Source organism: Pseudonaja textilis, chromosome 2 (assembly GCF_049901715.1).
Source record: "Pseudonaja textilis isolate UNSWEBS1 chromosome 2, rPseTex1.2, whole genome shotgun sequence".
NCBI classification, from domain to species: domain Eukaryota; kingdom Metazoa; phylum Chordata; class Lepidosauria; order Squamata; family Elapidae; genus Pseudonaja; species Pseudonaja textilis.
The window spans coordinates 105,643,201-105,666,385 of NC_141991.1; the positions used below are offsets into that span (position 1 = coordinate 105,643,201).

A 23,185-nucleotide genomic window follows, 5' to 3' on the forward strand; every position below is an offset into this window, starting at 1 on the left:
TTTGTATATTTCAGGCATACCAACGTTTACAAATCCAGCAGCAGATGTTACAGGCTCAGCGTAACGTTTCCGGACCCATCAGACAACAGGAACAGCAAGTAGGTTTCACTCCTTTCCAGATGTACCGTCAGTAAAGACTATTTATAAAATAAAGATTCTGTGCTGCATTCTTTTATCCAAGAATAAATCAGTAATTGTACAGGTAGTCCTCAACTTATGACCACAATTGGGACTGGAAATTCCATTGCTAAGTGATGCAGTTGTGAAGCACTAATCTCGTGACCACATTACTTCTCTATGTCAATCCCGGCAGTCTTCATTGACATCATAACTCTAGACATCCAGATCATTAAGTGGGAAGCAGAAAGAATCCTGGGTAAGGAGCACAGGGTGCTGTGGAGGGGCACCAGGCCATGCACAAATTTGGGGTTGTTGCAGTGCAGCAGGAACTCAGTGAGCCTAGGGAAAAAGGGTGTAGGGTGTGTGCATCCTTGTGTGTGAGCTCAGGGAGACCAGGGAAAGAATATATTGCAGCTTTGATACACTGAGGCTCTGGGACTGCCGAAAGCCTCTATGCTTCAATGCAACATGAAGCCCAGCCCAGCCATGAAGCACCAAGGGGCTTCTTGGCATTCCAGGGGCTGTGAGGCTATAAGAACCCAAAAGGTGCAGCACATCTCAAAGCCCTTCACAGTATGCAGCCCAGCCCCAGCCCAACAGCATGGCATGAAGGGATTTCTTCTACAAGAGCCCCTAAGCTGCGTCTTGAAGTCCTTTACAGTACAAAGTACAACCCAGCCCCAGCCACGTGAGGGTGGCACAGGGGGCCTTCTTGCCACCCTGGGAAGTTACAGGGAGCCCAGCAACAGTCACCCTCACTACCCCGAACTCCAAGGCCCTGCCACCTTGCACTCTGCCACATCAAATGATCTTCACCATCTTCTTCCTCCCACTGCTGATGAGGAATGCCTGGCCCTACCCTTTGTGTGAAAATGATGGCCACATGAGGCAGCCTACTCCAGATATTGTGAGAAAATGGCCATGAGTAACCCGGGGGAAGAAAGCTGAAGGGCCACACTAGGCATGCTTAGTCAGACAATGATGGTCAGCTAGGGGGTCAAGGATCACAGAATTGCAGGTGGTCCAAAGGGCATAGGTGGGGGGAGGGGATAGGCAGATGGGGGTAAGTTGAAGCACCCCGGTGTGTGAGGCGCCAAGCATGTGAATTTTGATCAGGTGACTGTGGGGATACTGCAGTGGCCATGACTTTGTGGACCATCGTAAGTCCATTCGGCACCACTGTAATTGAATGGTTGCTAAACAAATGGTCGTAACTTGAAATTTCGACTACCTGTAATAGCAGATTTCAGTTTCTGTATCCTATGCCTGACACATCTGATGTTTCACCAATGAGTTTATTGCTCGTGTAGCTCTTTGGCTCATAGCACAAAATCGTGTCTTTGGGCTGTTTTTTAAAATTGTTGTTACTATTATTTTGTAGGTTGCACGTACAATCAATAACATGCAGCAGCAAATTCAGCAGCACCAGCGCCAGCTGGCCCAGGCCCTGCTTATGAAGCAGCAGCCACCCCCTCCACACCTATCTTTGCACCCCTCTGCAGGCAAATCAGCCATGGATAACTTTTCACCCCATCCCCAAGCTCCTGGCCTATCTGATCTGCAGACCAAAGAGCAACAGTCTTCACCGAACACCTTTGCTCCTTACCCCCTTGGTAAGTGTGGTTTGTGTAGGACTTTACTGTTCATAATTTACTAATAATATTCTCTCTCTTTCTCTGTCTCTCTCTCCCCTCATTATTGCCCAAGTCTTTTTGCCTCACTCATCACTATCAGATGCAGCTTCTATGTTTTTCCTTGAGTAAAATGTGGATGATTCCTATTCACAACACTAGGTGTCAGCAAACACAAAACTTTCTATTTGGGAAATATGAATGGTTAACCTAGTACGCTCTAATATTTTTCTGGATTTTGATCCCAACTAGTCCTTGGTCATATAGATTATGAGAATTACAGTCCAGAATATCAAAAAGTTGTCCAATTGCCTGCTCATGGATAACTAAAATTCCTCATTCTTTGATTCTGTCTTCCTTTAGTTTCTTCTTCTACATGTTCCTTTTGCATTTTTATGATGACGTAGTTATTTAACACAGGACACAGCAGTGCAGAAACACACACACACACACACTATAATTGAACTCCTAGGGATTAGATCTATGCCATTTTGGGGGGCGGCATTATAAAAGTGTCATTGTCTTCTTTGGAAGAATATTTTTTTAACTTCCCAATCTAACAAATATAGAACTATAAATTCTCTACTGGTTTCCAATCCATGTATTTCTTATATATAACAACCATTTTTAGTTAGAGAAGAAAGAAAATATGAAGACATTTACAGGTTTTCAGTACATATATCTATTTCTGAAAGACCCCTGCAAATTGTCCTGTATTTGAACACTTTTTTTCTGGCTTCAGACTTCATTATGGGATTAAAGTGCCTTGGAAGAAATGAATATAGTGGAAATATTGTGATACTATACTTAATATTTCTCTTGAGTGCCTGGCTGATACAGATTTTGCTAATGCTACTGTGCAAGTGATTGGATCCTACATATTGGAATAATCCTAAAAAGTGGCCATTAACCTTTGGAGTTCTTCATGTTGTCACTTTTTTTTTCATCTACAAAGTTGATTAAGGAAAAGATTGCATAGCCCATATATCCTCTACCTCTTAAGTCTATCTTTTCAGAAATATTACTCTCTTATTCCTATAACACCAGGAAGATTTCTCCAGTAGTATTAAAATTTAGGATCTTAGAATGACAGAAAGTAAACTCCATGTCAGCAAAAGAAAAGAATATTTATACATCTGTATGTTGAGTTTTTAGAAGTAATGAAGTGAGCTAAGGCGATATTTGATTTTCTTTTCTATTCCTAATGCTTTTTTTCTCCCTTCCCCCCTCCTCTCCCATCTTCTCCTCATTTGCCTTATCAATAGACATATACTGTTAACTTATGACCTGAAATATAAATTGCCATTAAATGCTAGGAATTAAGAAAGTCTGACAGTTTATCTACTTCTTTTTAGCTGGATTGAACCCAAACATGAATGTAAACAGTATGGACATTCCTGGTGGTTTGTCAGTGAAGGATACTTCTCAGTCCCAGTCTCGCCTTCCTCAGTGGACACACCCCAATTCAATGGATAATCTTTCCAGTGCTGCTTCTCCACTTGACCAGAACCCTAGCAAGCATGGTAATGCATATACTTTATAAATACATAGAACTCATTTGTCATCCAAACCTAAAATCAGAGTGTTGGAAATGCAAAAAGAAATCCGGTACATTCTTTCACATGTGGTGGACCTGCCCCAAAGCGAAATAATTCTGGAATAAGATACAGATCTGGTTACAGGAAATAACAAATCTAAAGATAGTACCCAAACCTGAAATGTTTTTATTAGGGATAATTGAAGGAGAATATAGAAAAGAGAATGAATGTCTAATGATACACATCTGAACAGCGGCTAGGATACTATATGCTCAAACTTGGAAATTAGATGGTACACCCACAGATGACATGATTATGAAAAACGTAATGGATTGTGCAGAAATTAACAAATTCACAGTGGGATTTCAGGAGAGGGAAGATAAAGAATTCTATATGGCCTGGGAAAAATGGTATGTCTGGTTAGAAAATAGAAAGAAAACATAATGCAAAAGTAGAAGTTTTAAAATGTAATTGTAAATAGTGTATATATATGTATGTATTAGAGAATGGTATAACTGATGTCACAAATAACTCAAAAAATGTATACAGAACTTATTTTTTTAAAGGTGAAAATTTAATAAACTTTATTAGAACTAAATAAATAAACAAACTTTAGGGTTTTATTTTTTCCTGAGAATAATGCTGTTGAACTCAGTAGGAGTTTGCAATCATATCTAGCTTAGCACTGTTAGAAAATTTAATTTCTTCAAAAATTCTGAGGAATATTTTGAAATATTCACAGAAGGTTTATTTTTTCATTTAAATGAACAACTCCAAAATTATCCTAGAGAACAGAAGATTACTATCAACCATGCTTCTATTATTAATGTAAATTGTATGTAGCTTACAACCGCTGCATCCATAACTATACTTAAAATAATGTATGATATTCAGAATCATTATATATTACATAACTTTCCTAATTTAATCTTCTATCCTTCCTTTAAATGCACAGAATCATACTGCCTTTGGTGACTGAAATGTAGTTTCATTTGTTTTTGATAATGAGATGCAATAGGAAACACTACCAACATTTAATATTGTTAATATGCTTATGATCTCTTGCCTGTACCTCTTCCATTTCCAGGTGCTATCCCTGGAGGTCTGAGTATTGGCCCTCCAGGAAAGTCCTCCATTGAGGATTCTTATGGCCGGTATGATCTTATTCAAAATAGTGAATCACCAGCCAGTCCTCCTGTAGCTGTTCCTCATAGCTGGTCACGTGCCAAATCTGATAATGATAAAATCTCCAATGGCTCCAGCATCAATTGGCCACCAGGTAATCTTCAATAAGTATTGTGCAAATGTTATCCGGAAGTAACATAGTTGTCCTTTGCCCTGAAATGCACTATTGTTGAGAACCCAATGTACTTTTTTTTTTTTCAGACAAAAGATAAGCATTTCCTTACCTAGCATTCAAAATGCACTGGCTTACTTTTTATGTTCCACTTCCTCATTATATTTCCACTGAATGAAATGAATAAATGTTCTTTTAAGGATATATCTAAACACTTTATTTACCTCATACTGTTGTTGGACAAAGAATATAGAATCTCAGGAATCCCAGGGGTCTAACAATGAACAGTGATGCTGTCAGCCTTCAAGATCTTCTACTATTGCTTTGCATCTTTTGGCTGCCATAAGTAACTGGGGGAGGAGGGGGTAAAGTCTGGGAAGCGAGCTGGAGGTGTTACATTCTAGTGTTGTGTAAAATGAGGAGGGGGGAGTATAAATTCTTGCTTAGGTTTCTATTTCTCACTTAGCTTTCTTTTCTCTGCGCAACTGCAAACTTTTATCAAAATATGCCAAGGTCAATGGACAGAGGCCTCATCGCCACCTGAAGATGTCCACACGATCATATTCATAACTTTTAATTGGAAGAATCATTTCAACTATTGGGGGTGGAAACATTTCCATCACTTTGTATATGTGATTTGCGCGCCTAATTCCTCAGATTCAGAATTCTATGCTTGCTACCACTTCAATTTCAGTAAAAGATATCTTTTCTCTAATCTAAGGAGTCTAAGTATTTCTTTCTTGAATTCTGAATGGAGCTCCACCTGACAGATGCACTAGTTCTGAAATTTAAAGCAAAATCCACCCACCAAAACTTCCATAGATGAGGCTCTCCATAAATCTCTATTTTCTGTGACTCTTGAGAAGTAAAACATTGATTTCATCTTGTTTGCCAAGCAGAATTTCATCCTGGAGTACCATGGAAAGGATTACAAAATATTGACCCTGAAAATGATCCTGATGTTACCCCTGGAAGTGTTCCTACAGGTCCTACAATTAACACCACTATACAGGATGTCAATCGCTACTTACTCAAAAGTGGAGGTATTGTCACAGTCATTTGTCCTTATTGATTTTTTGTTTGTTTGTTTCTCTTCTAATATATATAACATATATGGTTTTTAGAGTACATGCCAGACTGTGTTCAGGCTCAGAATTACCAAGTTATACAGCAGTGCGCATGTTTAATTGGTTTAAACCTCAAAACAGCTTTGATAACGAAATCAGTGAAATAGTGTGGGTTAGAGGCCCTTCTTCTGTAACTGGTTTTGGAGTGTTTGTTTGTTTTGTTTTTTTGGCAGAGATAGGTTGTACACTAAAAATTCTTCTTGGCTATCTTTTTCTTCAAAAAATATATGCGCATTTATAGGTCTTAAGCCCCATCTTGTCTGCTTACCTTCACAGCCACATAATGCTAAATTACTTTTCAATTTTTATCTGAAAACAAAAAAAGGGGCGGAAATGTTGTTGCTCCTTGCCATGTCTAGTTTTATATTCAATCTTGTACAATTATAAATTGAAATACCTGAATTGAAATATCTGATGCCTTGTCTCTTTTAAATATAAGTGGTTCAGCGGAAAGGGTTTTTTTATTGCTCTTTGGAGCTTTCAGCCTGTAAGAAAATTAATAGAACTCACTTAAACTTCTCTAGAAGTTGCTCTGTTTTCCTTGGGACTTAGTGAAGTTTCATCTCTCACTATGATTCCTGTATGCTGTAGCATAGAATTATATTTTCAGATCTAAGGTAATATTCTGCAATTACCTTGTTACTTCAATAATCAAGATAATAATTTTTATTGAGAGAAAATATAATTCTGATCCCAGAATTATAAAAGCAATATAAAATGTAACAGTTCTTTTTCATGAGATTTTCACTTTCTTATTTGATCTTTTTCAAATATGATGGTATTAAGCCATACTATATGTTTAAATCCTGTAGAGCAATGTAAGATATCTACAATGTGTACTGTCTTGAAAAGAGAAGCATTCCCTTTTTTGTTCATAAAATGGAAGTAATGATCCACAATCCTCTGCATCTTCTTGCAAAGGAATGGATCATTTTCCTCTACTGTGGAAGAGAAAATAAATACTGTTCCCTTTCCTGTTTTGAACATAAGACTGCTGGGAGGAAGGGTGGCTGATATCAGTGATATTGTCAGGGAGTAGGATGTAAGGAGAAAACAAAACTAAGGCTAGCTGCTTTATTTGAAGAGAACTTTGCTGCCTAATTTAAATGTGTAATGCTACTAAAAGTGCTATTGTGTTCTGATATGAATTATTCATTCTTCCTTCCTGGTGTAAAATATGTTACTGTTTTTCACAGTGACTGAGGAGTGGGATTACTCTTAAAATCTATATGCACTGGTGACTTGCAGGCACCAGAAGCCCTAGCCTTGTTTTATAGTTAAAAAACATATTGTATTTGTGAGATAGAATGCCACCAGAAAGAATTTTCTGTTGAAGATAATTTTTTAAGTCTTTGGCCTCTCAACACTTTAAGGAAGATAAACTTGAAATTAACATGTTGGTTTTATGAATTACATGTGAATTTTGTGGACATGATACAGGGAACTTAGGTTTGAGATTCTTGATGAATAATTAATGTGCATGCATTTGTAAATATCTGGTGCTTTTCCTTTCTTTATGTCCTGTGATATTTTTCTTTTCCTTGCTTCTGACACTTCCTGTACAATGTCTAATTGTGTTTTTCTGCCTACCTTTTGGCTGATTGAGGGAATTTGGAAAATGCATGGTTTTTCAGCACTTTCCCAACATTTTGGGTAAACATCAGAAGTAGAGTGAAAAAAGTATATACATTTTCACAAACCTTTTAAACGGTTCCCAAGACCTTTCAGAGACACCCCAGGAGCATAATTTTTAATGTGTTAGATAAAGGAAATAAATATTTTCCAAGGAAAATATATTAAATGTTATTCTGAAAACCAATTTGTTGGTTGGACCTTCACATATCTTCAAAAGCCAACGTTGCCCTTTGACCTGAAAAAAAAGATACACTTGATCCATCTGCTCAATGTGAAAGTGAGCATAAAAGCATATCTATACAATAGTTTTATTATTTCTCTCCCTGAATTCATAGATCTATGATGGAACCGTTGCCAAGTTGCATTGGGCTGTTTTGGGTCTGTTGAATTACAATCATTGGGGTCCAAATTTGCAAATAGATCAGAAAGACATCCATAGTCAGAGTTTCTGCTGCAGCCTTTTAAATGGTTTAATGATTTGCTGAATGGAATGTTAGAATCTTAACTGTGGGGCTTTAGATTATCTCTATTAATTTTTTTCTCACTTTTTTCTTTTCACTGTTTTTACTTTTGTCACTGTTTGCCATTTCTACTTGTACTATGAAGAGTAGCTCCTATGTATTTTCCTTATGGAGCAAAAAAATAAATCCAAACAAACCCTATTATAGCTAGGGAAATATTTTGATTAGGAAGAAGATATGGGAGGTACCTATTTAAGTTTCTCATTTCTATTTTGGATTTTTATCTTGCCTTTTATTTCATCCTAGACTTTTATGAAACTTATTTTATTTTATGTTATTTCTTTTAAAAAGGAATCAAGAACATCTTCCTTGACCATTGAAATTCTTTAATATTTCATCTTACTTTTCTTATTAATTTTGCAAGAGAAAAGAGTTTTTTGTAATATAAAGCAAAATCAGAATTTCATATAGAGAATATTTGACTGACACATTACAGAAACCTTACCAACCCCTCGTTTTTTCTCACATTTGGATTCAGAAAACAAGAGTAAGTCATAAAAAGCCATTGCCAACCAGTATCAACAAAATTATGTCAGATAGACCAGCAGTCTATCAATATTGGGGGACATTAATTTAGGTTCTATTATCTAGAAAACATATATAATTTGATGCCAGGCAGTTTAAAAGCCTGCTGCTGTGAGTTTGCCTAGAATTGAAGACACTTAGTGTAAGTCTTTCTGTCCTACTATCCTACTGTCCTATTATCTCTGAAAGCATATTTTGTTACAACACAGTTTCTTTATAACAGGACTAGTTGCTTACTGAGGTAAGCTGAAGTACTGTAGCTTCATCTCAGTATCCTGATATACAAAAAATAGTGTTTGAAAGCATCCTATTTCCAAAACCTTCAGTAAAGGAAAACAGCTAGTTCTGTTATTGTTTCTGTTAGTTTTTTATAGATCCAAAATTTATCTGAGCAAAACCTAGATTCGCTACCACACAGATCCTTGATCATTTCCCTTATAGATTCCTAAATGCATGTGACCCATTAAAGGACCTATACTCAAGATTTTTAGAGTACAGTTGGGGTGAAGTTGCTCTTCTTTTTTCCCTTCCTTTGTTGATATGGAAGTACCAAAGAGGGTATTCATATGGTCCCAGTTGCACAATTACTTTTATTCCCAATGAAACAGAATAAAAGCCCTCTTCAGCCCTTACTTCCTGATCCAGAACAATACCACAGTGAAGTGTCGGGGATATTCTGGACAAGATTTCCAAGCAGATTTTGTATATTTACTATGTTAAAGTGAAATAAAAATTCAAAATACACATTTATGTCTTTTTTTAATTCCAGCTGTAAGTACATCATTATATACCTAAAATCTGGATGTAATTTTGTAAATTTAATTATATTATAATTGGAATAAAGTCTAGGTTTTCATTTTTTATTTTCTGGGGATTGTTATATACTGTAGTTTGAATATTATCCATTCACAGCACTTGTATGCAAAAGACATCATTCTCCTAGGCAGCATGATAGAGCATGATAAATAAGAGGAAATGGAGCTCACTTTCTCTATGAATGTAGTACACATTACTTATGCTTAGAATTAGGTACAGTATAGACAAGGTGGCATGAATGTGAGGAGTAGGAATAAAACAAGTTTCTACTTAATCTTAATAGCATCCTGTCTTGTAGACGCAGCTTTCACAGAAAACATCATCATCTGTTTTCTGTGGAAAATGTATTTATTAATTTATACTCTAACTTTCCATTCAACAGAATATTCAAGGCATCATGTTAAAGTTAAAAGCCATTAAAAGTAATTAGAATACGTATAACAACACTTCATACATGATCAAAGTTTGAATAGTTTCAAAATGGAATATACTTACAGCTAATATACAACAATCACAGATTTTAGAATAATATTTCATAAGCAAACCATGAATCACAAACAGAGGACTTCTTCATATCCCCTAAGTCAGACACAGTCATTTCAGCACTGATCTTTGACTTTAGTTTCTGATTTACAAACTGCTTAAAATGTGGGAGTAATATTTCTTTCATTCTTGACTTTTTAGAATAGATGCTTTTGTTGGTAAAATAATAATAGTAAATTGTGTATTATTGGTTTGCATTCTTTGAAAAAACTTTATACTAAAATTTATTTCTTGAAGTGCACAGGTTAGGCAGAAAACATGGGTATAAGAAACATGTTTGCATTTTCTGCCAAGGCACATATATGCATTGGAAAATTATTTGTGTCACTTTCTGAAACAAGCATGACAACAGATATAGAATTCCAGATGGTTCGTAGTAGTGTGATCATCTTAAAGATGGATGGTTTTCAACAAATCTGTTGAATAGAATCTTACATTTGGTTTTCAGTGTCTCCTTGCATAATGCAGCAATCATAAATTTACCCTGTGTTGTGGTATAATATTGAGTGTCACCATCGTTGTAGCAAGGCTTACCTAGAACACACATTTCAGCAAAATTGCAGGAATGTCAAGGGGACAAGAATGGTCAATGGTGGCCATGGCAGGGATTGTTAAAGGCAAATTGGGCAGAGATGTGCCTTTTCTTCTGAAAATACCTACTATAGAATATAAGGTGGACTCATCATAATTAACATGGCTGCATTTTCATATTTTTCACACGCAATTCATAATTTGTGGATACAATGGCAGTGAATATCATTATCTTGACTATGACACAGAGTTAAGGAATATATATTTCTGCATGAACACCATTTCACCATCTTGAACACCATCTTTCTCACCGTGTTGCTTGATAGTGAGTTCACTACCGTACATTGAACCATGCTTTCTAGAACATTTCACAGCTAGGGGTCAAAAGGCAGGGCTGGACTAGCATCTTCCCTGCATGGTTTTTGTTTGCATGTGATGGTGTGAGACTTGCATATGCTATCGTAGACACCATTCTGCCCATCTTTCTTAGTTGCTTCTTTGCTGGTTCTGCAGGGTCATCCCCAACATCATCTCAGAATGCCACGCTGCCTTCATCGAGTGCCTGGCCACTTAGTGCCTCCGGCTACAGTAGCTCTTTCAGCAGCATTGCAGGTATGACCAATGGCCTTTCTCCTAAGAGGCCCCTGGGATAGGAGGTTTCCACATGGCCTCTGTTCTTTGCAGTAACGACAATGGTACAACAAGTGTACTTCTTTTGCATACTGGGCTCCTTTGTTCAAATGACTGTCCTAAGAATTTAGCAGTAGTGAATGTGTAACGGGGATTTATAATATGCGACTGGCCATACCAGGCTATGCATTGCTTCAGTATGAGAAACAGACATTCAGTATAGTGCTAATTTCTGTTAAACTAATCAGGACATAAATGTTTTCTTCAAATACCTAGCATACATGCGATTCCCAGCAGAAATTATGAAGCAAAGAACACCGCCTGTCCGACATTGAGCATTTTATTTAGGGAGAATGACTTGATCCAAAGAAGCAGCGCCTATTGCTCTTCTGTGCCCTCTCTCCCTCCCTTTCTCCACTATGTCTTGTTTTGAAGAGAGTAGTAATAACCAAGATGGTCATAATCAATTTGGGTAAGACTCACTGTGTTCACCTGTCCTCACGCTTTCATGGTGCTGGCAGCTATTTTATTCTTAAACCATTAGTGCAAGTAGGAATTCAGAGACTCATAAGGAGGACACGGGAGAAGGATCCTTGAAGGTAGCAGCACACTTTATTATGTGCACTTTTGTCAATCTCTAAACTCTGACGCAGTGCTCTTATTTGTGCTTTTTATCACATTTTCTTTGTTCACTTATTTTTAGCCACCTCAGTCACCAAGAAACTCTAGGTGGCATGTAAAGATTAAAAATATCTTTAAAAGAGACATCATGTACCTAACAGTAAGAAATGACTCACCTACATTGTGGAAACAACAATATAAAGCAACATATATGATGCGGGATCATAATGTATAACTTTTGTGTAAAATGAGAATAACAGACAATAATCTTGTTCATCATCTGCCTAATGTTGTGCATAATTTAAGGCAAAAAAATGCCAGCTTTGATTCTCATCATGCAGTCACTGATATGCACTGATGGAGTTAGAAAAAGCAAATGAAAAAAAAAACCATGCATAAATGGTGTGTGTTTTATTTAGTCAATGGGAACAATAGGTCTGCCTTTTCTATCACAGTGTATATTATATATCAGATAATAGTGGACCCAACATTCAAAAATATACTGACAAGTTTCTTCCTCAGTAGCAGCTCTTAAGAATTTTGTTGTATTTGTGCACTTGTGCATTTGTCATCTTTCAGTGGGACCTTTGCTAATCATAGCTAATTTGTCACCTGAGGTTTCCCCCAATTTCCATGATGGGACCCAGAATTAAAGAATAGGAAGAACTAAAGAACTTTAACTAGAATTATACATAATTTCTGGGAGCCATGCAAAATACTGTCAGTCGTATAATCCTGTACTACAAGTAGTCCTCTACTTAGAATAGTGCTGATAAAAGTAACAACTGTTTTAGTGTTCCCACAATCATGCGATCGCGATTTGGGTGATTGGCAATTGTCACTCATTTATGATGATTATTGCATTGTCCTATGTCACACGATCACCTTTCCATTGAAGCTCTCAGATTGCAAGTCATAGCCATGTGATATCTCACTTAGCAACTATGGTTCTTTGCTTAACTACCGCAGCAGAAAAAGCCTATAAAATGTGTTTACATGATGCCTCATTTAACAACCGCACTACCATAATGAATTTTCTGGTCCCTATTGTGGTTGTAAGTCAAGGACTACCTGTATGCCTTTTTTAACTGATTCACTAACAATAAGGTAATTAACATCTCATCAATCTTTCAAAATAGCATTCTGTTGTCAAAATATTGTTTTATTTTAGTGTGTAGACTGAACTATGTCAAAGATTTGGATTTTATCATAACCTGAAAAAAATGTGGAAACCTCCATATAGCCAGGAATATATAAATCTATTTCTTTTTCTCCACCATATGTGCCTTTATAGTTGTTACCTTCACTGATTAAAAGTATCAGTAACCCCTTTCACAGACTATCCCAAAGGTGCTTTTTCCAAAAGGTTTCTTTTCAAAACCAAAAAAATCCAGTTGCCTTTTGGAAAAAACACCTTTTGGGACAACCATAGCCTGGATGATTGTGAATCTCCATAGACATTTATCTACAGACTCATCATAACCTTTAATTGCAGTTAAAGCAAATTTTAAGAAATTAAGATTTAATTAAAATTGGCAGTTAAAAAATAAAATCTGAAAGTTCTCTTGAATCTTCAATTCAACAGGTTTTAAAATAAAGAAATAGTTGCCGTTTATTTAACCTAGGATGCATTTTCCTTTGGTGGGGCTGTTTTTCTCTTTTGGATGAAATTTGATTTAGATCCGCAACTTAATTTTTCTGAATTTACTGATTTTGTGCAAATAATCGATCTTTCTGGAAATGGAGAAATAAATAACTTGACAGCAACCTAGTTAATACAAGCTACAGCTTTATACTTCATAAAATGTTAAGAACTGAGAAAAATGGTAAGAAAACCTATGCTTAGATGGTGGCATAGAATGGGAGTGGTCTTTTGACTGAAGCTCAATACTTGTAGCAGAGTTTAGTAGATATAATCTATTAGAAAGTGTATTTAAGATTGCAGTTTTAGGCTGTGTATCAATCACCTTCCTTTATAGACTTTGGGAAATATTTCAATGATAATCTGTTACTCTATATTTCTGTTAATTGACATTGAAGTATGGTTTATTCATATGATTGCTATTTTAATATGTTACTCGGTTGCCTTAATCATCTTTCAGATGTTTCACAATATTTGCTATAGAAATTGAGGTTAGAGATAGTGATGATAAAAACTAGTCAGAAATATATGATTGCAGGAATAAATCATTGTCATAAGGACCATCTGGTGAAAGTTTTGAGAGATTCCCCTTTTTCTTCTTCATTCCCTGTGATAGCTAAGTAGATAAATGAAAATAATAAATGAAGCAAGTTGAAGAGTCTTCCTCATTTATCTTCCTCTTGTTTTGCATGCTATCCTTCATCCTCATTTTATTATTCTCTTTTAGTAGGGAGAGGAACTCTCTTTCAGTTTTATTCCTATAATTCAGGAATTAGGTTTATAGAATATACAGTACTTTTTTTTCGCTGGGCTTCTGCGCTTTAATAGCCAAAGGAATCAAGCCAATTGTTGTTTCTGTGAAGCATCCACTGTGGCTAACTGAAAGTTACAAACTTTTCCTAAAGATCTTTGTGGATCACAAAGTAGCCTCTATGTACTTTGTGAAAATGAACGGTTTCTTCCCTTTTCTGTTGGGGGCTGGGAGAGTAAAATGATATTATATGCTTGAGACTGGTAAATATGTGGGTTTATTCTGAAGTTATGATGCCAGAAGAATTTCATATTTTTGAGCTTTATAAAGACCATTTTAAGAATCTTCGATGGATTAATGAGACTTACATAGCAGAAAACTGAAAAAAGCATTAACAACAACAAAACGAACAAAGATGAGCAATGTTCTAACACTGTTTGCTTGAAATTCACTGTTTATATACAGACAACAGAAACCTGGGGATCCCAGATTGTCGAAAAATTCCACATTCTGACATTTTGAATTGCATTTCTCTGTTGTAGGTAAATTGTCAGACATCAAATCAACATGGTCTTCTGGTCCAATTTCTCACACGCAAGCCTCTTTGTCACATGAACTTTGGAAGGTTCCCAGGAACACTACAGCTCCTACAAGGCCACCTCCAGGCTTAACAAACACCAAGCCATCGTCTACCTGGGGTGCCAGCCCATTGGGTTGGACCAGCTCTTACTCCTCTGGTATTCCTGAGTTCTTTCTTTTTTTTCTTTTGACTTAACTACATAGATTATATCTTCCTTTCCTTTGAGAGTTAAAGGCAGCAAACATATGACTTTCTTATCCAGTTTTTCTCCACAAAATCAACCCTCTTAGGGCTGAAAGGGGTAGCCAATCTAAAGACAATCAGTGGTCCTCTTGGCTAAAGGTGGATTAGAATTTGGGTCAGTCCAACTCTTTCTTAGCTAAATAAATACAATATATATTTACTTTGTGTTTAGACTTGACCTAAAATTAGTGCATGTAATAGGTTCTGAAAATAACCTTGAGGAACAGGAGGAAGTGCCACAACCAAGGCAAGAATCAGATAAATTTAAATTCAAAGCAGAAGGGTAGTTTCAGAAAGCATCTCAGAATTGATCCTTCCTATTTTTTGTATAGATAAAAGCATGGAGGGGGGAGGTGCTTTCTGTCATGCAAGGTTTTTTTTCACTGTAACTATAATAAAAAAATAACTTAAGCATTAATTACTTTGTTTCCCAAGTCTGATCCACCTCTAAGGAATTCCTGGCTGAGTTGAAGTTCACAAGTTTTAAAGTTGCCATGGTTGGAGACCCCTGCTCTGAAGACTGACAGTGCAATATTGTCAATGTCAGTCACTTGAGCTCAGATGCATCTGCCTTCTATTTATAGTCTGAATTATTTAATTTGTTTTACAATCTTATACAGACATACCCATGAATATATTTTATTACACTCAGGTTACCTTTCGTAGATGATATAGATATATGTGTGGCTTAAAAAACACTATAGAAATATCAACAAATTAAGTTTATACTGAAATGTAGTCATTTTATTGTGGGCTTCATCTGATAAGACATGCTTTCATTCTCTCTTCACCTTCTGTTCTGCTTTACTCAGTTCCTTGTTATCCTCACATCAGTCAGTCAGCCTATATCACACTCAAAGGACTGTTGGAACAGATGTTTCTCTATCCTCAATTTAGTGTATTTCTGCAAATCTCACAGGTTTCCAAGCATAGTGCTCATAAGATTAAGTTGTATACAAGCAAAATCTAAAATGTCATTTGTAATACCAAGCATGCTAATAGATGTGTGGCAACTGCCTATGTAAAGTCTGTGAGTTTACATAGTGATCCAACGTTTTTGTAAAGTGTCATATTGGGGAAGCCTAGTAAATTATGCATTGGTTCTGTTTATGTCAAGCAAAATTCTCAGTGAGGAACTGAACATGGAGGGAAGTGAGGAAGGCTAGCAGACATTTGCTAAATCTTCTGATCCAAATACAGTTAGAAGTCCTTCTAGAAAATGTATTCATCAGGTTTGTGTCTTCTGCTCTTCTTCTTCAATTGTTGGGCTGGGCTTTCCCTAATGTTTTCTTTATTGGGTTGTAGGCTCAGCCTGGAGTACTGACAGCTCAGGAAGAACAAGTAGCTGGCTAGTTCTCCGTAACCTCACTCCCCAGGTAAATGAATTTACAGTAAATTAGAGGAAGAGCCATAAAAAACAATCAACATTGTACTTGTAAACTCAGACCCTTCTGCTCTTGATGTGTCTTATCCAATTTTGATATCTTAACTCTTGGAGCTTTCTATTTTAAGCATTTTATTTCTAAAACAGCAGGTTGTAGGATTGACCTACTTGACATTTTTATTTATTTATTAAGTGCTAGAATGGCATAAGCGCAAGCTGCAGTGGGGCTGTTTGTACTTCACTCACTGAGGGTTTGATGGAGGGCTGGGGTTATTGCAATTATTGCTACACTATAGGAGAGAGATCGTAATAGTGAGGGCCCGGTTTCATGCTCCCAAATGATTACATTCTCTTAAGACTAAGATATCTGAGAAGGCCCTCTATCCCTGACCTCACTGGATTAGCAGATGATCTTAGATCGGTTAAAGATAACCAGTTCCTAAGTCATCTGTAGTCCTTTAAAGATGACAACCAGAGTTTAAAAGATGACAACCAGCACCTTGAACTAAATCCAGATCACTATTAATCATGGCAGTTCTCAAAGTGTTTCACAGGTAACAGGAAGAATACCAATAAATACTTCAGCAGCTGCATTTTGGGTGGTATTCAAGGGCAGTCCCATGCAGAGTACTTTGCAGTAGAAATTGATGAACAAGATGGGGTTATGCAAAGGTCCTATTGGCCACAGCTGCCATTTGCTCATTGAGCAAGAATAATGAATTTAGGAAGATCCTCAAATTATGAACCAATTTGAAAATAGGGAGCTCAATTCTGCCTAGAACCAAAAATATTCTCAGACTGGCCAGGCCTCTGAACTCACAGTCACTCTGCCTTGTGAAGGTGGAGACTGAGTATGTTCTTCTCCATGTAGATCCTAGTAGCATCAGGGGAGTGGGTCACTACTTAGGTCACACCTTCTACTCAGTCCTGTGCCTCACTAGACAAATAAGTATCATCAGTGAACTGATGCTACCTGACCCCATGTCAATAGATAACCTCTCACAGTGGCTTCATGCATCTGTGAAGGAATAGAGGAAAGAGAGTTGAGCCCTGCAGGTCCCAACAGTGTAGCACCTTCTGACTCCAATTCTTCCCTCCCACCAACAACCTCCAGAGCTGGCTCTAGGGAAAGGGCAACTACTGTAACACTCGCTTCCCACTCTCAGCTCCCAGGCATGATCCAGAACAATACCGTGACCAATGGTTATGAAGACGGAGAGATCAAGGTGGATCAGGAAGGTCATAAAATCTTGGTTGTCCACAGATCATTGACAAAAGCAATCAATGTGTTCCCGATATAGTACTCTAGCCTGACACCCAGCTGAAAAGGCCCAGATATTCAAATTTCTTCCAGGACCCTCTGCAACTGAAACTCTACCACCTTCTCAATAACCTTTACAACAAAGGGAAGCTTGAAATTGCTGACAGTTTTCCAAACTGTCTAGGTTTAATGGTGGCTTCTTCAACATGAAGTACATCAATGGTGGTACTACTCCATCCTTCAAAAGTGTATTCATTAGAGATCTGACTCTCCCATCACTTTTCTGAAGGCAACTAGGAATGCTAAGGTTCTAATCTATAGGCAGCAGAACTTGAAGAAAAGTAACATGCTCCAGAAATAGCTCAATTCTAGGTGCGCCTGTTCAGGTAGGGAGAGCAGACGATGGAAGAGTTATTTCATCAATATACTAAATTTCTGGGAGGAATGTGCATTGTTTTATTTATATGTTTTTAAGATATGGTTTTGACTTCTTATTACTGTGTTACTCTCCCTTTGTCAGAATAGCAGTGCCACTAGGGAAGGAGAGAAATTACTCACACTTTTTTCCCCCTCTCCCTTTCTCTAATTAGATTGATGGCTCTACACTGCGTACTCTATGCTTGCAACATGGTCCTCTGATTACATTCCATCTGAACCTGACTCAAGGGAATGCTGTGGTCCGATACAGTTCCAAGGAAGAAGCAGCAAAGGCTCAGAAGTCTCTGCACATGTATGTTATTTGATTCAGTATTTACTGTTTTTCAAGAATGGCATGCTCACTTGGTGCTTGTGTTATAGTTCAAGATTGCCTCGGACAGTAAAAAGGAGGCATGAATAGTGAACAAAGAAAGATGGCATATAGAGGGGAGTGGGGCGTAATGTAATTAGTCAGTCTTATTTTGCAATCTTATTAAAAAAATAAAAATAAATCAAGACTGTTTCTGCTTTCTCCCTCATCATCCTCGGGTATCACTCTAAATGTCCACAATGTTATATTCCATATTCAAAACTTCCTGGTCAAGTTTGCCACTGTAATATTTGGTTATTTCACAATCAATGTTCTACCTCTTGAGTAATGTTTAAAGGAATGTATATACTGTGGTCAGAATAAATGCATAGGTCCTGGGAAGAATGCCTCAGCAGTTTTCCTCTGTGTTTTCAGGTGCGTTTTGGGGAACACTACCATCTTGGCTGAGTTTGCTGGAGAGGAGGAAGTGAACCGTTTTTTAGCACAAGGCCAGCCACTGCCCCCCACTTCCAGTTGGCAGTCCAACACTGGAACCACTCAGACACGTTTGGGCTCCACAAGCAGTTCTCATGGCATGGTGCGCAATGATGCAGGCCACTGGAATACCCCCTGCCTTGGTGGGAAAGGGAGCAGCGATCTGCTCTGGGGTGGGGTCCCTCAGTATTCAAGCAGCCTTTGGGGTCCTCCCAGCACCGATGACGGCAGGGTTATCGGAAGCCCAACGCCTTTGAATACTCTGCTCCCAGGGGATCTTCTCAGCGGGGAATCCATCTAGGATGCCGGAAAAACAAAATGGAAGTAACAATCATCAGCACTAAAGGAAAAAAAAAAAAAGAAATAGCAGTAACCCTTTCCAGTCCAGGGCAGCACGAAGGATCCAGCTTTAATAGATCAGACTGGCAGCCCTTTTTTTAGTACCTCTGTCTAATTTTGACTATGAAACTCTGCTGGAGTCCCTTGTGAACTGTTTGCGTTAACAGTATGGGCTCCCTTTGGTCAGTGTCATGTGCTAATGATAGATTTTTGTGTGGGTTTTTTTCCAACGGCTTTTTAATTTTATTTTTATGTTTGTATGGTGTTTTTAAAGACGTATACAAGCTGCTTAGACTAGTTCTATCATGAAGGGCACTTTTCAGAATTTGGGCTGGAAAGGGTTATTTTATCAACTTGGGGGAGTTGGGGTTGGGATGAAGGGGAGGTGAGAAAGCCTATTTAAAATGAGCCTGTGATAATTATGCACATTACCAGAGGCGGATCCAGTAATCAGTGGGGGTGGGGGTGGGGTGGCATCTGACCAGCTTGTCAGCAGCTATTGGGGAACAAATCTTAAAGCCCCTTGGCTGGATGACTTGGATTGAGAGGTGGGGTGGAATATCCAGGTCCACTACTCCCGTGGGTCTTGCCTATGCACATTACACTTGTTTCATTACTTTTTGTGTCATTTTTTTTAATTCTCCCCCCAAATAGTTCAAAGGTCTTTTTTTTTAAAAAAAGAAAAGAAAATGAAAGAAAGAAAAAAGAAAGAAAGAAAGAAAGAAGAATTAACATATCAAACATGCAATTATACTTGAATCCAGCAGGCCAATAACAAAAATGTGAACACTTTCTATTATTACACTTCCAGGTTGGTATCAGAAAACAAAAGAACAGGCTCTAGGATTATTATTATTTTTGGTTCTTTCTTACATGTATGCATTGGGGACAAGTTGAACTGATGTATGAATGTATGGATGTGTGCGTGTGCCAGGTGTACAACTTAACAAATTGTGTGACCTTTTTTCCCCCCCCTTCTCTTTCAGTATATGCTTTTGATTTGCTTATCGGTCAAATGTTTAATTGTTATTAGCTTCTAACTTTGCACTGAGTGTCCACAGCCCTTCTTGTAGCTAATCCTACTTGTTTTTTTAAAAATTAAAATTAAAAAAAAAAAACTGATAGGAGGGGCTGGCGACAATTCACGTGTAAATGTTTACTCAAGGACTCTTACCGCATTTTAAAAACTTACAGTGTGTATCTCTGGAGAATAATATGTATATCTACCTTTAGCAGCTTTTTATTGTGGACTAATGCAAGAAAATAATTACCGGAGTATTGCACCATTTTTTCCCATTCGGAATATAAAGTTTAAAAAAAAAAAAAAGGAAAAAAAAACTCTTGTTGAACTGTGGCCATAAATACTTGTAAAGAGTGGGTGGTTCCCTGCAAGCTGGAACAGAAACAAGCACTTGGACATAGGTTTTGACTGCTTTTGGAGGAGCCTACGATTTCAGCTCCCACCTGTTTACAAACCTTTTTTTTTCTCCTTCAAACTTTAAAATAAAAAAGGAATTAAAAAAAAGAAAAAAAAAGACTTCCATCATAAAGAAACCTATTTTCAGAATGAAGATATGCTACTTCAGAGCTCTGGGATTGAACAGTGTTTGTTGTTGTTACTGTTGTTGTTACTGTTGTTGTTGTTGATCCTTTTCTTTGGCCATTGCTGTGTACTCTTTTTTTTTCTCCCTCATCTTCGTCAGAGTGGCGAAAAATATTGTGATCACTATCTTGCACATGGTGGAAGATGTCTCAGGAAAGCCGGGTTTCCCGAGGAGCAACTCCACACCATTTCATGTATTTTTTAAACCCAACTCCTAGCACTGAAGATATTATTTAAAAAAAACAAAAAACAAAATAAAAAAGACAGTAAGAGAAGAAGAAAAATACCTAATCTAATGTGTAGCAGTTACATACATATTTACCAAATAATGGACTCAAAAGAAATAGATGTTTGAAGAGTGCTTTATATATTAAAAAAATTGCTTTATGTTTAAAAATGATCAATGTTTTTTGATTGTTTTGAAAGGAAGAAAGACAATGGAATAACATACCCTTTGAGTATGTTTTTAAAAATTATATGAACATTGTGCTCCCTGACTGCTTGGATCAGGAAACTTGTGCATTACGTTTTGTTTTGTTTTGTTTTGTTCAAGGTTAGCTTTTTAATGGTTTTGTCAAATTAAAAAGGGTCCTGCGAAATTGCAAATCAACAAAAGCTGGGTTTTTTTTAGAGGATCATGAACTATGCACAGATTGGGTTCCAGACTTGTGTTTTCTCAAGTTTTCGTAGTGTATTTAGCTGCATACCCTTTTCTCAGAGCGATTGCATCTCATTCTCATTACACGCACTCTACATATGTATTGTGTATATATCTCTCTTTAACACACAAATACACACACACACACATACACACACACATTTATATATAAAATACATATGTGCCTATGTGCGGATTGAAATAGTCAATACAATTTTCCATGCTAAAATTTAGTAATGAATTGTAGAAAAAGAACTCAACAATCATTTGAAATTGGAGATGGACATTTTTAAAATAATTCCTGTTGAATTTTTATTTTTTATTTTATTTTAATGTTTTGCCTTTAATTTTGAACTCAAGATGTCTGTAACTCTGAGATGAAAAGTTTTTAAAAGTTTGTGGCTTTTAATGTTATTTCTCCTCATAGAATGTGATTGTTAAAAACATGCACCAGAAGTTGCTTTCAAGAGTACGAAGATTCTTTGAAACTTAATAAATTGCAGTTTTTCTTGGCTGTTAAGAAGGCATGTGTATTTTTCTTGTGTACAGAGATGACTGTTAACAGATAATCTCCTAGCATTTCTAAAGCTTGCCCCATTCATTACCTGTTAATTGTTCAACCAGCAAATATCCGAAATTATTAAAATGTCACTTTCAATGTGTGTATGCCATAATTTACATAATTTACATAATTGTTGACTTGCTACTTGTGATTGCTTAGTATTGTTATTTATGTTTGTTAGTTGCCTTTTCAATTTCGTAATATAAGACAGGATTGAATTTTTATATGAAAAAGTTGTAAAGTAATTGTATTTTTGTTAAATGCTGTTTCCCTCTTTTTTCTTTTCTTTTTTTTTTGTCTCTGACATATTATGGAAAAAAAATCACTGCTCATAATTCAACGTATATACTTTACAAACATATTGTCATATTTCTGGCTAATATTCCTTTTGCTTTAGACTATAACTGGGAGGTTTCTAAACAAAATATTATTCATGGTTGCCAGGACTTTTTTTCTTTTATATTAGTTTGTGAGGGAACTTGCTTTTTTTCCTTGATATAATATTACATCAACATAAACTGTTATGTCTTTTATATAACTTCCAGAAAAAAAAAGTATTTGTAAAACACGAAGATTTTTTCCTTGGCCACAATAAGAAATTCAACATGAAAGTCAGGTTTTCTGAGTGATACGCTCCAAAGCCATGTTTACTTTTTAAGCTAACTCAGACTACTTATATGTATTGTCTTGATCTAGCTTAAATAATGAAATACCCATTTTTTAAAATAGTTATGCGTACAGTACTCTATTCAGTGTGTATGTTCCACAATAGAGAATTAGCATAAATATTGGAATAATTTTTTTTAATGTAAATAGTTCTGTTTTAGTCAACAAAGTGACCAGAAGGGCTTTCAGATGGGTCAATAGTACTATGTAAAATCTCATTTTTAGGATTTCCCTGTAGTAATCATAATAACTTGGACTTTTGAGAGAGGTCCATACATTTTTTTAGAAAAAAAATGCTAATATAAGGTGCTAGTGTATTTATTGATTTTCACAACTGTTTTCATTTTAAATTAGCTTATGGAAACCTACCTTGACACATCAGAATTCCAACATAGGTCATTTTTCTTTACTATTTTAGATCATAAACCAAAGCACCAGCTTCTTATTTACAAGATTGCCTTTGGGTTTCCAGTTGAGTTCCCTTGGCTTTTTAAAAAATAAAAAAGAGAGGTAGCTTCAAAATCCTGCTTTGTTTGAAAATATGTATAGAAGCCCTGGGGGGAAAAAAGGAAAAGATCATCTGTGTCCTGAAGGACTATGGAATGTCCTCATTACTTTGACTTAAGAAGTGTGATCTTTTAATTGATCACACCTACTAACTAGAACAACCAGTGGCAAAAGGCCTTCTAGGGAACACTGCCAAATATTGTACTTTCCTAGACCACAGGAAAGCTGGCAG

General features: G+C 36.7%; 1 protein-coding gene across 8 annotated transcripts in view; it reads left to right on the top strand.

Annotated features, from left to right (window-relative positions):
- TNRC6C (trinucleotide repeat containing adaptor 6C) overlaps window positions 1-22,041 on the top strand; it is a 144,363-nt gene extending 122,322 nt beyond the window's left edge. For 4 of the 8 annotated variants that reach the window (XM_026702069.2, XM_026702073.2, XM_026702070.2 and 1 more), the window contains 10 exons: window positions 15-98; window positions 1,502-1,733; window positions 3,107-3,274; window positions 4,377-4,568; window positions 5,486-5,629; window positions 10,798-10,896; window positions 14,471-14,665; window positions 16,057-16,127; window positions 17,987-18,126; window positions 18,559-22,041. In XM_026702069.2, coding sequence (XP_026557854.1) covers window positions 15-98; window positions 1,502-1,733; window positions 3,107-3,274; window positions 4,377-4,568; window positions 5,486-5,629; window positions 10,798-10,896; window positions 14,471-14,665; window positions 16,057-16,127; window positions 17,987-18,126; window positions 18,559-18,919 — 1,686 coding nt within the window. In that variant the 3' untranslated portion in view covers window positions 18,920-22,041. The remainder of the gene's footprint in view (window positions 1-14; window positions 99-1,501; window positions 1,734-3,106; window positions 3,275-4,376; window positions 4,569-5,485; window positions 5,630-10,797; window positions 10,897-14,470; window positions 14,666-16,056; window positions 16,128-17,986; window positions 18,127-18,558) is intronic. The other 4 variants (XM_026702072.2, XM_087924782.1, XM_087924781.1 and 1 more) reach the window with 1 other exon arrangement.
- Window positions 22,042-23,185: the final 1,144 nt, after the last annotated feature.